Source organism: Astatotilapia calliptera, chromosome 1 (genome assembly GCF_964374335.1).
Source record: "Astatotilapia calliptera chromosome 1, fAstCal68.1, whole genome shotgun sequence".
Lineage (NCBI taxonomy): Eukaryota > Metazoa > Chordata > Actinopteri > Cichliformes > Cichlidae > Astatotilapia > Astatotilapia calliptera.
Genome location: NC_137422.1, coordinates 7784450 through 7804206, shown reverse-complemented (window position 1 = coordinate 7804206; position 19757 = coordinate 7784450). Strand labels below are relative to the sequence as shown.

The 19757-nt window shown below is 38.9% G+C and overlaps 2 protein-coding genes across 3 annotated transcripts; one reads left to right on the top strand and one right to left on the bottom strand.

The window, feature by feature from the left end:
* Positions 1-1666: 1666 nt before the first annotated feature.
* zdhhc13 (zDHHC palmitoyltransferase 13) lies at positions 1667-11341 on the bottom strand. Its single transcript, XM_026177684.2, has 17 exons — positions 11236-11341; positions 8796-9016; positions 7120-7242; positions 6660-6737; positions 6277-6421; positions 6077-6141; positions 5751-5913; positions 4726-4851; positions 4514-4647; positions 4322-4422; positions 3892-4016; positions 3748-3810; positions 3562-3655; positions 3179-3262; positions 2932-3089; positions 2414-2511; positions 1667-2202 (listed from the first exon to the last, which is right to left on the bottom strand). The coding sequence occupies exons 1-17, from the start codon at positions 11257-11259 to the stop codon at positions 2067-2069; spliced, it is 1938 nt and encodes a 645-aa protein (XP_026033469.1). The 5' UTR covers positions 11260-11341; the 3' UTR covers positions 1667-2066.
* A 568-nt stretch (positions 11342-11909) lies between these two features.
* On the top strand, positions 11910-17913 carry LOC145430036 (uncharacterized). 2 transcript variants are annotated; one of them, XM_080304326.1, is made up of 4 exons: positions 11910-12085; positions 16190-16338; positions 17052-17216; positions 17294-17913. In XM_080304326.1, exons 2-4 carry the CDS (start codon positions 16282-16284, stop codon positions 17459-17461), a joined length of 390 nt encoding a protein of 129 aa, XP_080160452.1. In that variant the 5' UTR covers positions 11910-12085; positions 16190-16281; the 3' UTR covers positions 17462-17913. The 2 variants fall into 2 exon arrangements, with proteins under 2 accessions (XP_080160452.1, XP_080160479.1); XM_080304353.1 differs by lacking the exon at positions 11910-12085 and having other exon boundaries at positions 16150-16338.
* Positions 17914-19757: the final 1844 nt, after the last annotated feature.

The following is a 19757-nucleotide window of genomic DNA, read 5'->3' as shown; positions in this document are numbered from 1 at the left end:
TATTTATATACTCTAACATCACTTTTGCTCTCGAAACACTTTTGAAGAGCTCAACACAATCAGTATTTCGTCCATTATCAATCTTGTACTTTCTACTCAAGTAAATTTCCAACTTTGCTTGGCCCAAGAAAAAAAATCAGCAATTGTCCCTCTTTTCTTCTTCCCCTGTGTCATATGAAAAACCAAAAATAAAACACTGTTGTGTGAAAACTTCTCCAAAGGATTCCCAAATACCATTAAGTACTGAAAATCAATCAATCAATCTGAAACACTGTACAATGAAAAATAGTTTCTCTCATTGAACAAAAAGGACATGCATCTGAAGACCCAGGGTTAATGATGGACAATGATACCATGTAAAATCCGCCACTGTAAATTACCAGCTTTCTTGGTCAATGGTGGCTTGTACAGTGACCCCCATACAGGGCCCACATCAAAACCAACCTTAAAATGTTCTCACCAAGGTTTTGAACTTCAATATCAAAACTACTATGAGTTTCTTGAGCAAACGCTATGTCAATGCATTTAGATTTTAAAAGGTCAAAATACATCGCCCTTTTTCCATGTCCCTTGCACCATTAAGGTTCAAGGATGGGATTTTAAAGCTACTCATAACCATACAGAAAAAGATCCATAAAAAAACAAGAATACAGCATCGTATCTGCTGTTTTTCCCCTGTCAGGTATAGCATCAAACTCTGCGAAAACTGATGCAGAAAATTAGAACCAGTCTATACACTTCAGTGTCCCTCAAACCATCAGGGGTCCTTTGTCATATCAACCATTTAGCTGAATCAAGAAACAACTCTCTATCAGGGAAAAAATCTTGTATAACCACATCTCGCTTTCCTTTGGTTACTTCCAAAAAACTCTTGTTCTAAACTGTACCCATTACTTCTCTGACCATCAGGAATAGAAGAGTCAGATGACTCTCTATCACTATCACTCTCTCTTCCACCCTTTTTGTTTGCCTGCATCTTTTTTGGCTTTGCACCTTTAGAGTCCTTAGGTTTCCTTTTTGTATGTGGAATCTTAAAAACACTTTCATTATCCCCAAACAAATTCCTGTCACTGTGGACCATTCCATCCACATCCATTTCCTGTTGCACTCCTACTGGCGTAGTTGTGTGGCCAAACTCCTCACACACTTCAGCAGAAGTAGCGGCAACCTCACTGGTGTCCTGACTGCTAAGAGTCTCACATCCTGAAACTCCGCCCGTCTTTCCATCTCCGACATTGAATGCTGGGGCTCCATCCCGTGTGTCACTTGCAGAAACACCTTTGCCCCCCTTACCTGCTGAGACCCTTGCCAAAGTAGGGGAGACCGGGGATAGTTGTAACGTGGGTCAGTTGTAACACTTACAATTTCTCCAATCAGGGCTAAGTTTCAAATGATGTGACTCATCCTGTGCATGCCCAATTCAGTTCTGCTATCACATGTGAAAAATCAGCACATTTGTCAAACACAGACAATTTAACACGAAAAAAAGCAATTTGTATGCCAAAAAGTACGTTTTTCTACTTTATTTCAATGTTTAATAGCATTATCTGAGTAGAAGTATTGACCTGTTTCTTCTTTTCTTTTGTTTCTTTGTTTTGTTCGTCATCCCCTGCTGTACTCAGATGCTCAAATCCACTCAGAACCAGTTAAAAAGACAGGCACAACATTGTTTTATTGAAGTTTTATAGTGGTCATTTGTATTAAATGCATGCAATTTTTACAAAAGTCATAAAACCAATTTTTCCACACATACAAAGTCCAATTCTTCTTTTCTGAACAGATAGTAAAAATAGTTTTAATGTGTTCATAAAAACAGGACAAAACCTCCATCACAAGTAGGCCTCTAAAGGTTCTGTTATTTTCCCTTTACTTACACTGGTCAAGTATAAGGCAGCAGCAGTCTGTACAAACAGCAACTGAATCAAATATCTACATGTTTCTTTGCGTTTTCCCAATTCTGAGTATTGCAGTCTCTTTCCACAAGGAGCCACCACATTAAAAAACAATAAATAAATGTCTGTGCTTTTGGTCCAGAGTCTGACCCTTGACCCTGAGCGTGGAGGAGGTCAGACCATGTCGGTGTGACCGAACACATGCTGGTGGCCAGGTTGGAACTGCTGTGTCCAGTCAATGATGACCGGTTTGAAGAGTCCACAACAGCGGAGATGGAAGAACGACACCAGGTTCCTAACCACGCCCAAACTATGAACACAGAATCAGAGAAAAGTGACTCAGCTGACCGACAACATAAAGTACGAGTTTAGGTTAAAAAAACAAAACAAAACGCACAGCACATGATTTGCCAGTAAATCCTAAAGAGCCCATGGCATGCTACAGACAACTAAGCAAACAATTTGTAAATATCAAGATATAAGTTATACGATAAAGACAAGAAGCACTACATGCAACTCACTTGAATGGATTTTGTCTCAGAGAGACAGGTTGCCCGAGTTTCCTCTGGCGATGTGTTAGATTTGTTCGCTCTACTGCCGTCAGTCCCAGGAATGCAATCTGATCACTCACACACACACACACACACACACACACACACACACACACACACACACACACACACACACACACACACACACACACACACACAAAAAATAAGGTATGTTGTGTGTTAGAGCAAGAAAAACAAAGAACTAAGCTTGGGGTAAAATTTAAAGACTTTTGTGAAGGCCAAAGCTGAATATTTCCATCTATATTTTAAAATGATTAAGCAAACACTCAAAACAAAATGGAAAGCCGGGAATTTTCTCTGGTCTCACCCAAAACACAGAATTTGTAGTAATTTATGTTGAATTCTGCCAACTAATCCCCTATTTTGAAACATTTACAGAAAACGCAATATGTGCATGACAGTGAATACTATCCATATGATATACAGAGCCTTAGAAGCCCATTAAGAAACTCCAAGCAGCGAGTCACCTGGTAGAGCTGCAGCAGCAGGGTCAAAGTAGACCAACTTGTATGATAGACGACCAGGACGAAGATGCAGAGCAGCCAGGGAGAGCACCCTATCAGGCCAGAGAAGGTACCCCACAGGCCCTGCTCCTCGTAATGCAGCATGCAATGAGCGGACCAGTCTGAAAGAAACATACACAGGCATGTTCATCCAGGGTAAAGGTCATAGCGTGTCAGATGGTATGGCTACACTAGCTGTTGCAGAACTCACACATGACACAGCCGTACAACATCCAGGCTCCCATCAGCACGAGGGAGAACAGAAAGAGGATGAAGTAGTGATGGTTCCTCGCACCTGGGGAAAAGAAAATAATCAGATTAAAAGATGCAAAAAATTAAAAAAGGTAATAATTTAGTAGCAGTGCGTCAAAAAACATTTATGGGAAAGTATTATGCTCTCCAATAATTTGAATGACTAGGGATCAGAGCACTTTATCTTCAGGAAAAATACTGTATAGTTTTTTAATGCATCCCTTAAGTCTTGATATACTAGACCTCCTAAATAAGACATGACTTTCTCAGCTTTGTCTTCGTGTTTGACAGTTCTTCCTGCTGTTGCGTAATTTGAAAGTTACGAACAGGCTTGTGTGTTACCAATGCAGCTGTTGGTCCAGATGGAGTGGTGGTCCTGCTTGGCCACACAGGCATCGCAGCTGAAGCAGTGATTGGCTCTCATTGGCTTCTTTATCTGTAAAAACACATGGTATAAAATAGTACTGGTTGTCACAGTGCTAATGGTGCAGTGTTATTAAAGAGGTGGTTGCAGGTCAGTGGCCTTACCATACAAGAGGTGCACAATATCCTGGGGTCCAGACAGCCGGCTTCAGCCAACACCAACACATTCTGTCAACACAGAGGAACAAAACATAGCTCAGCTCCATGTAAAACATTTACATGGAATATTCTGAACTCTGTCCTTCTCACCATTTTCTTCTCCTCTTCAGTTGCTCTGATGAAGCCGGGGTCCGTCCTGCAGGTGCGGAGGTAGTAGTAGAGTAAAGCAGTGGCATTCAGAGTGAACAGTACCTGTACTGTGGCACTAGGCTGATGTGGAGTTTCAAGTTAAGAAGGTCTCTGTTCAGTTTGTCATCAGAATATGAATGAAACCCAGTTGCCTAATTTATTGGCCTCCAATGACAGATCTGTTTCTCTTTACTGATGATAAAACTATGCATCACTCTTACAACAGAAAGAAAAAAACAAAACAAAACACACACCCTCAGAGAATCTTCCGGTTTAAAAGCATTATCCATCAAGTGCATTCATGAGTCTTGCTTATGTTTTTCATCTGGTACTGACTTGCTTCTCCCAAAGGAAATGCTTTAAGGTGTGGTTTCATTTTTTCAAAGGATATCTGGCATAAACCAGAGGCACCAGGTGACAAGCATCCAAAAGATTGAAGCCATGAGACTTGAAGCTTGTAGGTTGGACTGAAAGTCTGAGCCTGGGAAATTCCTGTTTCATGCAAACATTCATTACTAAATCAATAACACAGGTTTTAATAACAGTAGAGTACATCCGTGAATCAGTGGAAGTGTATCCTCACCTTGTAGCCAGATTAATCACACCTATCACACAGGCCAACAGGATCCCTTTGAGTAACCAGGATTCTGAGTTCATATCCACTATTGCACCAACACCTCCAAACAAAGCCGTGCAGAGTAAAAACTGCAGAAACACCTGAGAAATACAGGGAGAGGATTCTTTTAGAAGAGTCACTGTAGACTGCTAAAAACGTGTTATTTGAGACAAACGTACCCTGTATCTGTTCACGACTCGCAGGCAGCGAGAGTTGGAACGAAGCCTCTCCCGTTTGACCTGATTGAGCATGTGCATGAGCAACGGGCTGTGCACTTGGTGAGCCAAGTCGATGGGTGTGTGACCCTGAAGAAGAACATTAAGAACCCCATGAAAAAAATGAATCACTGATTCAGTTCAAAAGTGGGTATAATTGTAGTTCTTATAATTGACTGTTTACGCTGAGTACATGAACTCTATTGTCAAACGCAGTGCAAAAAACCCAAGTTTAACTTGTGTTAAACTCAAGTTTAAGGGCATAGTTCTATTGTAGTAAATGAATCAAGAAACAGCTTATTTATTGTCAGTCTGCAGATACATGCAAAGCTATTCAGAGACATGGAGTGAGCAATACTATTCAGTGCATTCTCCAAGAAAATCTTGTTGTTTTTTTTAGTGAGCTCAGCAACTCAGACTTCATTATAGTGGGCATCAAGACTTAATGGAATACTGTAGGAATACTGTGCATTGCCTATTCATTATTTCATATGCAAGCATTTAGAGCTGAATAATGATGAAAGCAAGGTGTACCTGTTACTTGGCCTGATCTACTAAGATGGCTTACTTACTTAATAGTGAACAAAGCGCTCATGCAGAGATTAAGCAAACACATTCAGTTGAAAAACAAAACAGTGTGCTCCTAGAATATACACCTAGAGTATCCAGTTCAAAATCCTACGTCTCCTAGAAAACCTGACCTCTGAACACTGACTTTATCATCGGGATTCAAACTCATATGACAGTAGCTGCGCCTGTGGGATCAACTCCTACAGTTCTCGAGTTATCGCTTTCACAAACTTAAGTGTTCACGCGCCCACCTCACCGCTTGCCTGCCTGACCAACAGGGTGATGACATTACCCATTTAGCCTTTTACAGCTAAAGGTTAATAAGAATAATATTCTGTTTATGTATTCCAACATTATGCACTCACAATAATGTAAAAAAAAAAAGAGAAAAAAAAGTGTTTGAATTTATTGAAGCTCACATTAATGTTTTCTGCTTCCACACTGGCCCCAGCCTCCAGCAGGATGTGGGCAGCATCTACATTTCCTGCCAGCACAGCACAGTGCAGTGGAGTGTTCCTGTTGACTTTGTCCACAGCGCTCACGGAGGCATTATTTTTGATTAAAAAGTTTGTTGGTTCAGGCCTGTGACAGAAAGGAAACATCTTACTTTGTTACAGCACATTTAGATACTATCAGAATACTTTTAGCAATCAGAAAAAAAGGATTATGCTAACAAACTATACTTAATTTCTTATCAAGACAAGCAATCAAAGCACTGGGGTTAAAAAAGAGAAAGAGGCCTTACCCGATAATCTTCTGTGCTGCTAACATTAGTGGCGTCTGTCCATTGCAGTCAGGCCCGTCAACTTCCTGGAGGCAACGGAGAAATTGAGAAACAAAACCACAACTTGCGCAAAGTGAGAAGCAAATGTAATCAGAGAAAGAGTGAAAACAGAAGTGTTGCAGAGAGAAAGAGTGGGATATAAAGTGATGTGTATGTCTGACCTGTCCCTTAGCTATAAGATAAGCTGCTATTGCCATGTGTTGGAAGAGAATAGCAAGGTGGAGAGCCCTGTAGCCCTCTCCATCTGCAACAGAGGGGTCTGCTCCATATCTCATTAGCTGGATTACCATGGGGAGGTGGCCCTGTCTGGTCATTCAAACAAAAACATGATAATGGACAAGTCTTAAAACACCCAGCAGACTAGTTGTAAAACAGTTACGTAGCCTCACTGAGGACACACTGCCAAAGTGCATAATCTCTTCTAATGCAGGTAAACTTTAACCAGTGGTTGCTGGTAAACCAAAACTAAAGTAAAATAATGCATATGCAAAACAAAGCAAAGCAGCCCAACCCAGCTCTATATCATGCACAGCCATATAGTCACCTTATGGCCCAATGAAGTGGAGTAGAGTTCAGGTCTCCGCCCAGCTGGTCAACTATTGCTCCTTTGGAAATATAATACCTGTTAGAAAACAAAAGAGAACAGATGTAAAGATCATACTTCAAAGTATTTTGTGGGTTTTTATTATTTGTATTCATTTATTTGTCTCCCTGGTTTCCAGTTTTTGTTTAGCTACTATTTGTTAATTATTTGCATTATTATTCATAAACTTAAGTGCCAAAAGAAAGCCTGTGTTGGTTATATATAAAATGCAAACTGATCATTTGTCACAATTGTAGTATTTTTTTATGTATAGATTCAAGAAACTGTCTAGAATAAATAATTATACCCCCCGATTTGGTGTGTTGTGATAGGTCATTTGCAGTAGATGTGTTCACAAAACAGATTTCCATTTCTTTCTTTCTTTTCGTTGTCAGACTGAGATGAGATCTAAAGGCCTTACTTGACCAGCTCTAAGCGGTTGTTGATAGCAGCCCAGTGCAGCAGAGTGACGTTCTCTTTGTCTGGCTGCCTGACGTCATATCCAGCTTCCACCAGCTCCTTACAGCGCTCCAGGATTCCAAACCTGCGGGACACGCACACACACGCATGCACGCACACACACACGGCAATCAATCATGTTATAAACCACACAGTGCTCTGCAATCAAATTAAATCCAAACTACAGATAAACTGAGGAGATGCGACAAATGTAGATAAAATATGTTAGAGAACTAAAAGTACAATGTGACCTGGAAAAGCAAGTTACTCAAGAAGGACTTTTAGAATGTGGAAGACAAAAAAAAACAAAAACAAAAAAAAACGTATACACATACTCTTCCCTACAAAGTCATGGTTAGATAAATAGATAGAAGCGGTTCTATTGGTTTTTTTCTATTGTCCCCCGGCTTAAACAGCGTGAGTGAATTCTGCTTTTATTTACCTCTACTAACTGATCATTAGCCGCAAATCCTTACATGTACTTATCTCAAAAAAACTAAAGCACATCAACAAGTGCATCCATTCTTTACATTTCTAAATTGGATATAAACTAACACGTGCTATATCTTGTTCTACATTATATCATAAACAAAGATTATGAACAGCTGAAAACAGGCCTACAATTATCAATATTACCATATATTTAGAGTCACGAAAGAAAGAAAGTTTTCACAGGGCTCTGTGCAGTCCTGTGAAAAACTAGGCCCACCCCATGATTCAGTAGCTTGTAGAAACACCTTTAGCGCCAATAATTTGAAGTACTTTTCTTTTATGACTTTATCTGTTTCTCATATCACTGTGGAGGAATTCAGACCTTTTACAACACTGGCAACATTTGTCTTTTTTCCAGCATTTCTTTAGGTCATTGAGTTTTGCAGGGAGGTTTCTTAAAGTCCCAGCACAGCACTAAGGTCTGAACTTTGACCTTTGTCTTTATCTTCTTATCTTTTTGTTCTAGATTTGCTGCTCTGTTTTAGGACTGCAACTAAAGATTATTTTGTTAGTGGACTAATCTGCCAATTCTTCTTTGATTAGTCAATTAGTCACCGATTATTTCAATAACTCTTATCTCCGCTTCCTGTGGGCAGACCTATTTTAGGCTCCAGTACCTCACCTGCTCAGTCTGCCCAACGGTGACTATGACCCTGTTGTCTTGTCCCGCATTAAATTAAAATAATGACCCAGGAAACATATGAATTTGAATATAAATTTTTTTAAAAACACATGCAAAAAAGAAACTAAAAATAGCTTCTGTCCATAAGTTCAAACAAAGCTCCAAATTAAATCAAAAATATTTTATTTTCCAGTACAAAAGTACAAGTTTCCAAACTTTACAGATGATACAGTTCATGAATTCCCACCTGTAGTAGACATGCTCAGGAGTGAGGTTTGCTCTCATCTTTGAGATGTTCTAGGTGCTGATAACAATGCTGAAGATGCTCTCTGTCATGACCTCAGCCATTTGAGAGGTCCATGAGCCTCTTTACAGGACACTCAACTCATCTATATACCTGTGCTTAATACTAGTAAAACAGAACAAATCTAAGGCTCTAAAAGACAGTTACTAGTCCCAAATCTCAGTGTTTCTTAGATGGTGTAGTGTTTAAAATATTAGAAATTACATGTTCCACTACTTACTGTGATGCCTTCACTATGTCCCAACTGCTGCTATCATCCATGTGTGACCGTTTCTTTGGTTGCTCCCTGATGTCAGTCAGATCTGCATTTTTCCCGAACTGTCCGTAAAAACCCGGCATGAATGGATTCACCATCCCTCCAAATCCTGCCGGTCTTGGCCCATGACTGTGAGAATGGCCTTGATGCCCATGGTGACAGCTGTCATGCATGTGGCTGTGATCCTGCAACATGCACACGACGAGACACTTATTTAGTCCAAAGTGGTCCACAGGGAACCTTTAAAGTGGTAGAGACCGTGGGATCAAACTGTCAAGTCCAAATTGAGCCCAGCCAAAGCCCTTTGCTGCCATCCCTCTAATTTTTCTGACTCACTGTATAGAGACTGAGGAGCTTGGTATTATGGCTATACCATGAGATTAAATCAATTTGTCAACTTTAGCAACCCAGAGTTTATTTCTGAATCAATTAATCTGTCTGTGACTGTTGTAATAATAGATTAATTATTCAAGCCAACTATCAAGTAAAAGTATTTCCTCTTTACAGTCTCTGAATCTGCTGCTCTTTTTGTTTTAGAATACTGAAAATTGGTTGTATATGGAGAAAACAAACTCAAGGCCTCACATAAGGCTTTCAGACAGTATGATGTAACGCTTATCTGTTATTCTATGGAATAAACTAATAAGTGGCTTTTTTTTAAAGTTGACTTTCAGAAATAAAACCTTGGTATTCCCAAACAAGCACCCCCAGAGAATTTTTGCCATATAATATTCTCCACAGCGAAACCGGTATAAATGTTCATGTGACATAAAAATATCATATTGATATCACTGCTATAACAAAGCCATGTGTTTACATTCCTTGGTCTGTGCAATGAGACAAGTCCAGGCATATCTGAGAGTGCCAAAAGAGACATTTAAGTACCTTAAAATTAAACTACTTATTAATTAACATCTGACATACTTTTAACACAACTTCTGCAGTTCTGTTTTCAAGGGAAAAAACTACCTTAGACTACATTTGTATTTACATCTAGCTTATGCTGTGTCACTGGATAATAATGCTGTTGCTTCCAATTTGTTTTGGTACATTCACACTAAAAATAAGGAAGCTTCTCACAGATGACAGTAGCTCTATGGAAAAGAATGACGGAAAATCCCCTTCATTTACTTACACTTATGAATGCTACTTCCCGCCAAGTTGCAAGTATCAATAACACTGCTCAGTTCTATTTTTTTCCATGCAGTCAGAAATATCGTGCTATAAATTTGAGGCTGTATCAACCACCCCTAGTTATGCTTTCATACTTTTTTGACACACAAATACAAACTGGAGGCAGACGGAAAACGATGTGTTTGGCTGAGATTGACCTATGACAGCTTATAATGATGGATCTATCCATAATTAATGTCTATAGATTTTAGAATGAGATGACTAAAAGCTCTCGTAGGTGTAATGTATTGTGGCCTAATACTTTTTGTCCATATACTGTATATAGCAAAATATATATCCTAGGCAAACACAAGGTGATGTACGGTCTAAGGGAATGCTCACAGTAAGTAGCTAACTCATTTGCTAAATACATTGTTGGAAATTTAGTATAATTTTCCCTTTATAATATAAATCAATCATCGCACAAGTTTATCATTTAGAGAAGGTTTCAGATGAAAGCTGTGAGAAGTTTGCACTGCGCTGAATATGTAGATAAATCTTGCATTGTTGAGTTAATCCCACCCTACTACTGCAGCACTAGGCAGCCGTTTTATCTTCTGGGATAGATGGATGTGCTGGATGCGTTTTGCTGTCAGTCTGGATTAGAATAGATGTTTAATACTGATGGTCACACTGTGAATACAACAGGCTGCTGCCGTGATCTAGACAGATGGCTAATTTACCAACATATGGTAAAAGCTGCACGCTTTCTGGCTGTTATGAGTATTAATACATGTGGATTTAGCTGAACACACGCAGCTCGGACAAGGACTGGGACTTGTGTGCTGGAAGAGGATTACAGCATCATGATAATGGGAAAGGTAAAACAAACAAACAAACAAAAAACCCCAAACCCTCATCTGTTTGTCAGTTAATCATCATGTCAACCAGATAAACCAGAAAGCACTTCCGTAAAGTCAGCACCAGAGGTTTCACGCCAAAGAAATGAGCTAAATGCTAGGACGCTTTGAATTCAGGTAACTAGCTGCATGTTCACTATGCCTATGAAGCTAACGACGACGAGCCCTGATTTAACTCGAAGTCTATCAGGCAGGTTATTACACGTTACACCAACTCAACACAAGCTAAAATTTAACAGCAAGCTAGCTAATTGACAGCTAACAAAAATAACATAACTGAAAAAATGCCCATGTGCCAAGTGTCAACACGATAAATCAGAAACTACATACAACAAGACAAAGAAGCAATTATTATGTATAAATTGTCTTACATTTGCGTCTTCGTTCCAGTCCATTTTGTAGTCGATGAGGGAAGGGAAAGTTACTGCCGCTGGATAGGCAGGTTTAGAGTTTGACTTCCGGCGTTGGCTTTTCAGATTAAATGTCTATTTAAAAAATGTATGCGTCACAATTTATACAGTATCGCATAAAAAACAAAACAACAGGAGTGTACAGTCTACACATACACACACAAATCACAATAAATTCTTTGAGAGGCAAAATCTTTAGCCCACCTCAGCAATAGAGCAAAAGATGGCTCCCTCTGCCAGGAAAATACTGCCATCGCCGTTTTGATATACTTACAATGTTTAATATGTAATACAGTTACCACACACACACACACACACACACACACACACACACACACACACACACACACACACACACACACCTGCGGTGGTTAAATGTTGCTCAGGTGTGAAATTTAAGAGTCGTGAAATTTAATAGAGCTTTTTTTTTTAATCTAATAAAGTGAAGGTCACATTTTTTATCTAATGGCGTTTTAATTTCATATGACCTTTCCCTCAATTTTCTTTTAGCAACTTTTACTTTATTTTGAAGGCCAGAAAGTTAAAGAGGAAATGTTGCCGTTTGGCTGTTATTTTCCTCAACGACTTCCTTCTTCCTGGAGATGCTTTTGATTGGGCTTTCGTTTTCCACCCACATACAGGCCTCCACCACTGCTGCAGTGGTGCTTCAAGTCTTAGTACCCCCCCCCCCCCCCGAAAAACAAAAAACAAAACAAGAACAAAAAAACAAGGGTTCAGTTTTCAGATCCTTTCCCGAGACATGTTGGATTTTAAACCATCCTAAAACACACATGACAGTCAAAGCGCTTTGGTAAGTGATTTTTTTTTCATTCATAAAACTTGATTAGAAACTAAACTTCTACATCATTTCAACTTTTGTTTGTTAGTTTTTGTTTCAACAGCATCATGGGCAGCTGAAACTTATAGCATAGATGTACATCAGTGATTATGATCGTAAAGATACTTGAATACTTCTGTCAAAGTAACCTGGCATACAAATAAACCAATGAGGCGCAGGTACTTTAAAATGGCTCACACAATCGTGTTCTTCATTTAGTGCTATAGTAAGCAACCTTTCACCTAATGGTCAATATATAATTGCATGTGCAATGAAATTTCATATAGCTGTAATGAAATGATTGGATTTCCCATGAAGAATTAACCATTGGAGCCAAACCCATATTCGGAAAATATGAGAATAAATCCTATTTGACACTGGGTGAAATTACAGTATGTGTCACTCAGATGAAACCAGCCACTTACACTGGAGAGGAGTTTTTTTCCCTCCCTCTTTGCTGTGAAACTAAATATGGACTGAATGCAGCTGAAGTGGCCGTCACCTTGGAGCTGTAAGCACAGAGACTATGACCCGTGAATGAACTCAAAGACATGTAGAGGATAGCATCAGCATCATCTTCTTTACTAGATACAGCTGGATATTTTCACTACATGCTTTTTCCACTTTTTCCAAAAACCCTCCATGTCCAATATGTGTCTATTGAACCTTGTTCCCTTCTCATATGAAAATAATACACAGATTGTAAAATGAGGTAAAAGCTAACTCTATGTGAGGAGGCGGAGCTCTGTTTATAATCACAAACTTTTAATCCAGGAACACAGCAAAATCTCCAGTGTTAAATTAACACTAGAGAGTGTCTATATGGGTCCACACCTCTGAGTGCTAAATACAACACTGTTGAGTGTTAAATTAACACTTTTGACAGTGTTATATGTTTAAAAGTAACCTAGTCAGTTTTGAAGATTAACAATGGCTAACACTGAGCAGTGCTGATTTTCTAACACTGGAAAATAACTCAAAATGTTAGAAATATTCCAGTGTTAGAAAATCAGCACTGCTCAGTGTTAGCCATTGTTAATCTTCAAAACTGACTAGGTTACTTTTAAACATATAACACTGTCAAAAGTGTTAATTTAACACTCAACAGTGTTGTATTTAACACTCAGAGGTGTGGACCCATATAGACACTCTCCAGTGTTAATTTAACACTGGAGATTTTGCTGTGAAGGCAAATAGATTTATCATTAAATAGCCTCCTGCAAAAAATGTAACTTTTTAGTCACCCTGTTACTGTGAACCTTTTGTTAATTTTTAATATATGGAACAAACATTTACAAAACCACCACCCTACCACATATAGGTTCTTAGTTAAACCGAAACAGAGACCTAATTTCTACAGGCACTATGCTATGCTGCGCTTACAGTAACGCACTAAAAAAGGTCTGAAGTAATATTTTTGAGTAAAATGCAACTGAAATATATAACTTCAAAGGTTTATTCAAATAATGAATTATTAAGGAAAACATGCTTGGTGTAAATTGAATTTATACCAATCAAGTACATTTCGTGTGACCTGATTCCATTAAGTCAGTCAAATTACTTAAAGTCAGCACTTTGGGCATAAATATTTTTTCCAGTGTATAAATCACAAACCACCCAATTTAATCAGATCATGAGGCTTTCAATTCATTCAAAAAAATTTAAGAATTGCAAGTAAGGTGTTTACAGCTTAAAAAAACCCTCCAACTTTAACTCTTATGTCTTTTTTTAAAATATCAGACTGAAAGACATCATCTTAATCGACTGAACAGAATGAGGTCTTTCAGTATCCCTTCAGGGCAATCCACATTTTACCTGAACTCAAAAGGAATTAATTTATTTGCATTTGCTGTAACATCCTCCAGCTAGCACATTTCTGTTGAAGAACATTTTTCCATAATATCCAGCTCTTTAGACAATCCCATATACAATACAAACAGAGGGCTAGCCGCCTCTTGCACTACCAGGTGAGAGGCAGTAGATGGCCACAGCATTCAATTTATGATCAGAAGCTGCTCATCTGTTGTGTTTCCACTTGCACCTGATTTTTTTGGACAGCATCTAAACAGACATGGTAGTTGTGAAGTTAATTTTGTTTATTGTTCTGGACAATAAACAAAAATAAAAATCTGAATAATCCCTTGCAGTAAAAATCAAATCTGCTTTTGATTTTGATTGTTGCAGAGTGTTTGTTTTTTAAATTAAAAAAAGCATTAAAAATTAAAAACTTTACTGCTATTCATGATTGAAGACAATACAAGTCAGAGAAAAAGTAAAATACTATAGTAAGCATTGTTTTAAAGAAACTGTCGTTATCTTAGACTCAAATTCAAGTTTGACTGTGCCTGTCATCTTTTTGCAAGGGAAACAAAATCTTTAAACAGATATTTAATCCTAGTGTGTGCTTAAAAGAACTGAATGTAAAAAAGACAAACAAAAAACCCCATACATTAAAGCAAGATGGGACCGCTTTGTTATTATACATGTTGGTGATTGGCCTGCCCATCGTTTATTAGTCACTGGAGGGTGCTCTGAACACAAAGGATCAGTTTTCAGGAACACTGTGTCCTTCTACACATTCATACCTAGAGCTGACAAGTACAGTGCCGTGGAAAAATATTTGCCCCCTTCCCAATTTCTTAGTTTTTTGCATTTGCAATTACGTGTTTCAGACCATCAAACTATTTTTAATATTAGTCAAAGCTACATGATAAAATATAAAATGCCATGTTGAAATAGTAATTTCACTTATTAAGGGAAAAAAACCTCACCAAACCCACCTCTGGCTCTGTGGGATAAAAAAGTAACTAAAATATCAGGATCGGTGCAAATACTTTTTGATGCCACTGTAGATGTTTAGTCTGATCAGCAAGAGGCCTACAGTTCATGACTGCTGTTCTTTTACCTACCTCCTTATTTAGTGTGCATGCCAAGAAGTGAAATGGGCAACCACACTCTTTATTGTCTAATCTAATTATATAGAAATGTGAATAGAAATGAATAGAAATGTGACATGAGAAGTAGGGGTGGGGGGAAAAAATCGATACTGTGTAGTATCGTGATATTTTGTTTGCTAATAATGTATCAATACAGGGACAGCAGAAATCGATATTTTGTTACAAAAAAAGTTTTTGTGGATTGGAACATGCTCTGACTTCAGAGCATGTTGATCAGCTCCTTTTTCTGAGCAAGAATCCTGACATTCCTTCACTGTCCAAATGTGTTTAACTTTTTTTTTTGGCAGTAATAAACATGACAGTTTACTTATTTTAATTTAAGACATGTTTTATTTTAATTAAGTTTAAAAACTTTTTTATTTAATGTAAAATTATATTTTGTTTTAATTTACTTTCAAATTCTTCAGTTGCTGAATGGGCTGCACAGTTTTCATAAATTGCATAGTTCAGAATAGCTATAATTGTACCAGATGGTTGCATTCAGTTAAGTTGGACTAGACTGTAATACAAACCGTTCAGTTTGTCAACAATAAAACTGACTGAAATGAGAGAAAGACTGAGTGCGAGGCTTTGATATTAGATAAAATTAATATTGATAAAGTTTACCTTTATGTACAGAATCTGAATATCGCAAAATATTTTAAAAAATTGCAATAATATCGTATCGTGCGTTAAGTATTGTGATAATATCGTATCGTGGGATGTATGGTGATTCCCACCTCTAATGAGAAGGTGTGTCTTTGACTGTCTGTTGACTTATTTTCGGACTAGTTGACAAATTATGCTCCGGTCATTTGATGTTTCCAAGATAGATGTTCTTTTGTAAAATAGTTACATTTTCTTTGTATATTTCATTTATCCACCATCATACATACAAGCTAAGAAGAGGTCGTTATACTAACAAGAGGTATCAACGCTGGGCCAAAGTTGAGCACATGGTTAAAGTTTGTAATCCAGCCAGGGTGTAAATATCACTCAGCAGCCAGAGCTGAAGCAGGTAGCATCAACACATAAATCTACTCTACCCGGCTTAAATCACAAGAGCACCTCTGACCAAAAAGCTGTAGATTTTTTCTTGTTTGCACAAATTAATCCAGATTCACATTAATTGTGTTCACAGCTCCAACAAAATGAGGAAGAGGAGGGGGAGAAACACAATTAGGTTGAATTACAATTGGATGGAAGGCGAGGACAAGGAGAAGGAAGCTTAGGATGAGGAGGAAGAGAAGCAGCAGGAGCATCTTTAGGGATCCCTATGATGTCATTGAGGTTTGTTTCATTAATATGGTCCTCTCACAAAGAAAGATGACTTGTTTTAGTTCACCTACTTCCTGTATTAAATAGTGATGTGCAAAACCTTGTGGAAAACCATGGAACAGGCACGTATAGGGCATCTGCAGGTAAATGAACATCAAATCTCTAAGACAGACTGAAATCTGTATATTTATCACCCTTACGATAAAACCCATGTCAGCCATTGGTTTGTGGACTTTTGTATTTTGAAGTCTCAACATTTGCTTTATTGCTGTTGCTATGTTGGGACCATATTAGGATGAGGGATCAGAATCTGGAGTCATGCACACTATTGTTTCATTTAGTGTGTATCCATAAGATTCGTACAGCAGATCCAAGTTGTGCCTTGAAAACAGGAAAGTCGTCTGCATAGAGGAGAACTTTAATAGCAGGCTTGTACAAAGTGAGGCTTTGTGCTCACATTTGCTGCAAACACTCGTTTTACCCTGTTTTGATTCAGAATTCAGTTGAAATCAGGCAAGAACTGGACTTGTTTTTTATAATGTGTTCTTGTGAATTGATTGTGTATCGCATATGTTTGATTTGACTTTCTGCAAGACAACAGTCGTCCGCTGGCCAAATTAAGTTTTCTAAATACCTCCACGTGATCTAGCCTGGATTTAGAAAAGAATAGCAAAAAAAAAATCTGCACCTCCTGCTTCAGATGCAATTTGTGTTTCTGTGTTCAGAGGCAGCGGCGAGAGGGGAGACCTCGGCTCATCCAGCTGGAGAGCCTGACCAGGAGGAGTCAAACATTAACTCAGCTCTTCCAGGGCACCCTGCAGACTCGGCTGCTGGCAACAGCGAGGGATGACGTGAATGCCAAACTGGAGTCCATCACAGGTCAACTGCAGGTATGCGAGTCAGACCTTCTGAGGAGGCTTTCACTTTTCTCTCTTCTTTATAATTGACTCTTTTCTCTCTCTTTCAGCTCCTTGTCTCAGAGTGGGAGGGATTTGAAGCACAAAGGGAGGAACTTGTCGTTTGGTTGGCTGATATGGATGTCCACCTGAGTGAGGTTGACCAGCTGACAGGAAGCACCAGTGAAAAACTGAAACAACTGCAGGTGTGGGCTTGTTTTGATATGACATATATTTGATATGATACATACGTCAGAGACATTATCCTAAACTGGACTAACAAAGGACCATGAGTACAACATGAAACGTACATTACATAGCGTAAGGCTGAAGTTCATTGATCATTTTAATCATAAACTTGTTGTTGAAAGATTTTTACTGAACATGCAAACATCTGCTGATGATAATGTGTTGATTTATTGGTCTGTTATGAAGCTATTGCTATTTCTAATGTGTTTTATCACTTTCTGATGTTTTCTTAATTAAACAATACATGTATTAATTGTTGTGTTATCTGTAGATATAGTATTTTTATATATATATTTATTTATAGTATAGCCAATATATTTAATTATTACTGTTTAAAACACTAATATGTGACATGTATTAGTAGTGATGTTGTGCTGAGGGTTAAAATGCCTTTTTGTCTTTTGGTATACTACAAAATGACAATAAACCATTAATATATGTCTATGCTGTGCTCGTATTTATTTTACCCTATTTTATTTATTTTACCCTACTCAAATTCAATTTATGATACATTTTATTTTGAAAGATTTAAAGTGGTTCTTTAAAGAACCACTCAAAAAAGGTTCTTTAAAATGGTTTTTTTTAAAGAACCATTTGAAGGATCTTTTTAAAAATGGTTCTTTAAAGAACCATTTTTAAAAAGGTTCTTTGAAAAACCATTAAAGGTGCCCCAAAGAACCATTTCTTGATGGTTCTTTGGGGCACCTTTAAAGGTTCTTCAATGAACCACTGAAAGAAATGGTTCTTCAAAGAACCATTGTTTGAAAGGTTCTTGGTGGCACCAAAAAAGGTTCTTCTATGGCATCAGTCTAAAGAACCACTTTTGGTTCCAGTTGGCACCTTTATTTTTCTGAGTGCATTTGCTAAAATGTTACTGTTAATTTTTCATAAACACATTCCTTTTAATTTTATAATTATTTGATTTGATTTGATATACCTTTATTAGTCCCACAAGGGGAAATTTCATAAGGCTGCCGACCTATTAAATACATTTGTTAAATTTGAACACAAACTGTTTATGTGTGCAATAAATGAAATACAGTATATAAGGCAGAAACAAAGTTAGTACAATTCTGACAACCTTGAAGTTTTCTTTAAGCAGTCAGGAAATTTCCCTAGGCTTCAAAGCTCTTCTTTGAATGTTGGCTTCCATTTTTTCTATCCTCTGTTAAACTATCAGACCGCTTTGATAATATTGGGATTAGTTTGGGATCATTGTTATGCTGAAAAATGAAGCTGTTACCAGTGATACCCTTTAGAGACTACAGAGCCCCCACTATGTTTTACTGATGGCTCAAGACCATTACTTTAGTTTCTCTCTCCTCACCCCTAACGTATATACTGATGACGATTTGAACCAGAATTGTAAAATTCATGTGTAATTTGGCAAATCTCAACTTTTCTCCCTACTTCTTTTTCTTAAGAATGACTTCTTGACAGCCACCTTTCCTCTGAGACCATTTCTTATGAGGCTGCAGAGAACAGTAGGTGGATCAGCTGAAGGGCCAGATGCATCTCTCACACCTGATACTGGTCAGGTTTCTGCTGGATTTATTTTCTCTATTTCTTTAGGACCTCCTCCTTGAATCGCTACCTTATCGTGGTGGAGGGGTTTGTGTGTCACAGGGATCCCAGGGGCTATGTTGTCTGGGGGCTTTTGCCCCCTGGTAGGGTCTCCCATGGCAAATTGGCCCTGGGTGAGGGACCAGACAAAGAGCGATTCATAAGACCCTTATGAAAAGGAAACCGAGGGAACAGTTTACCCTGCCCGGGATAGGGTTACCGGGGCCTCGCCCTGGAGCCAGGCCCGGGGAGGGTGCCCGAGGGCGAGCGTCTGGTGGCCGGGCCTTAGTCCATGGGGCCCGGCCGGGCACAGCCCGAAGAGGACACATGGGCCCATCCTCCCGCAGGCCCACCACCCGCAGGAGGCGCCATAGGGGTCGGGTGCATTGTGTGCTGGGTGGCGGCCAGGAGCGGAGGCCCTGGCGGACTGACCCCCGGCTGCCAAGACTGGCAATAGGGACATGGAATGTCACCTCTCTGGTGGGGAAGGAGCCTGAGTTAGTGCGTGAGGTTGAGAGGTACCGGCTAGATATAGTCGGGCTCACCTCTACACATGGCTTGGGCTCTGGAACCAGTCTCCTGGAGAGGGGCTGGACTCTGTCTCAGTCTGGAGTTGCCCTTGGTGAGAGGCGGCGGGCTGGGGTGGGTATCCTAATATCCCCTCGGCTTGCTGCCGGTACGTTGGGGTTTTTCCCGGTGGACGAGAGGGTTTGTTCCCTGCGC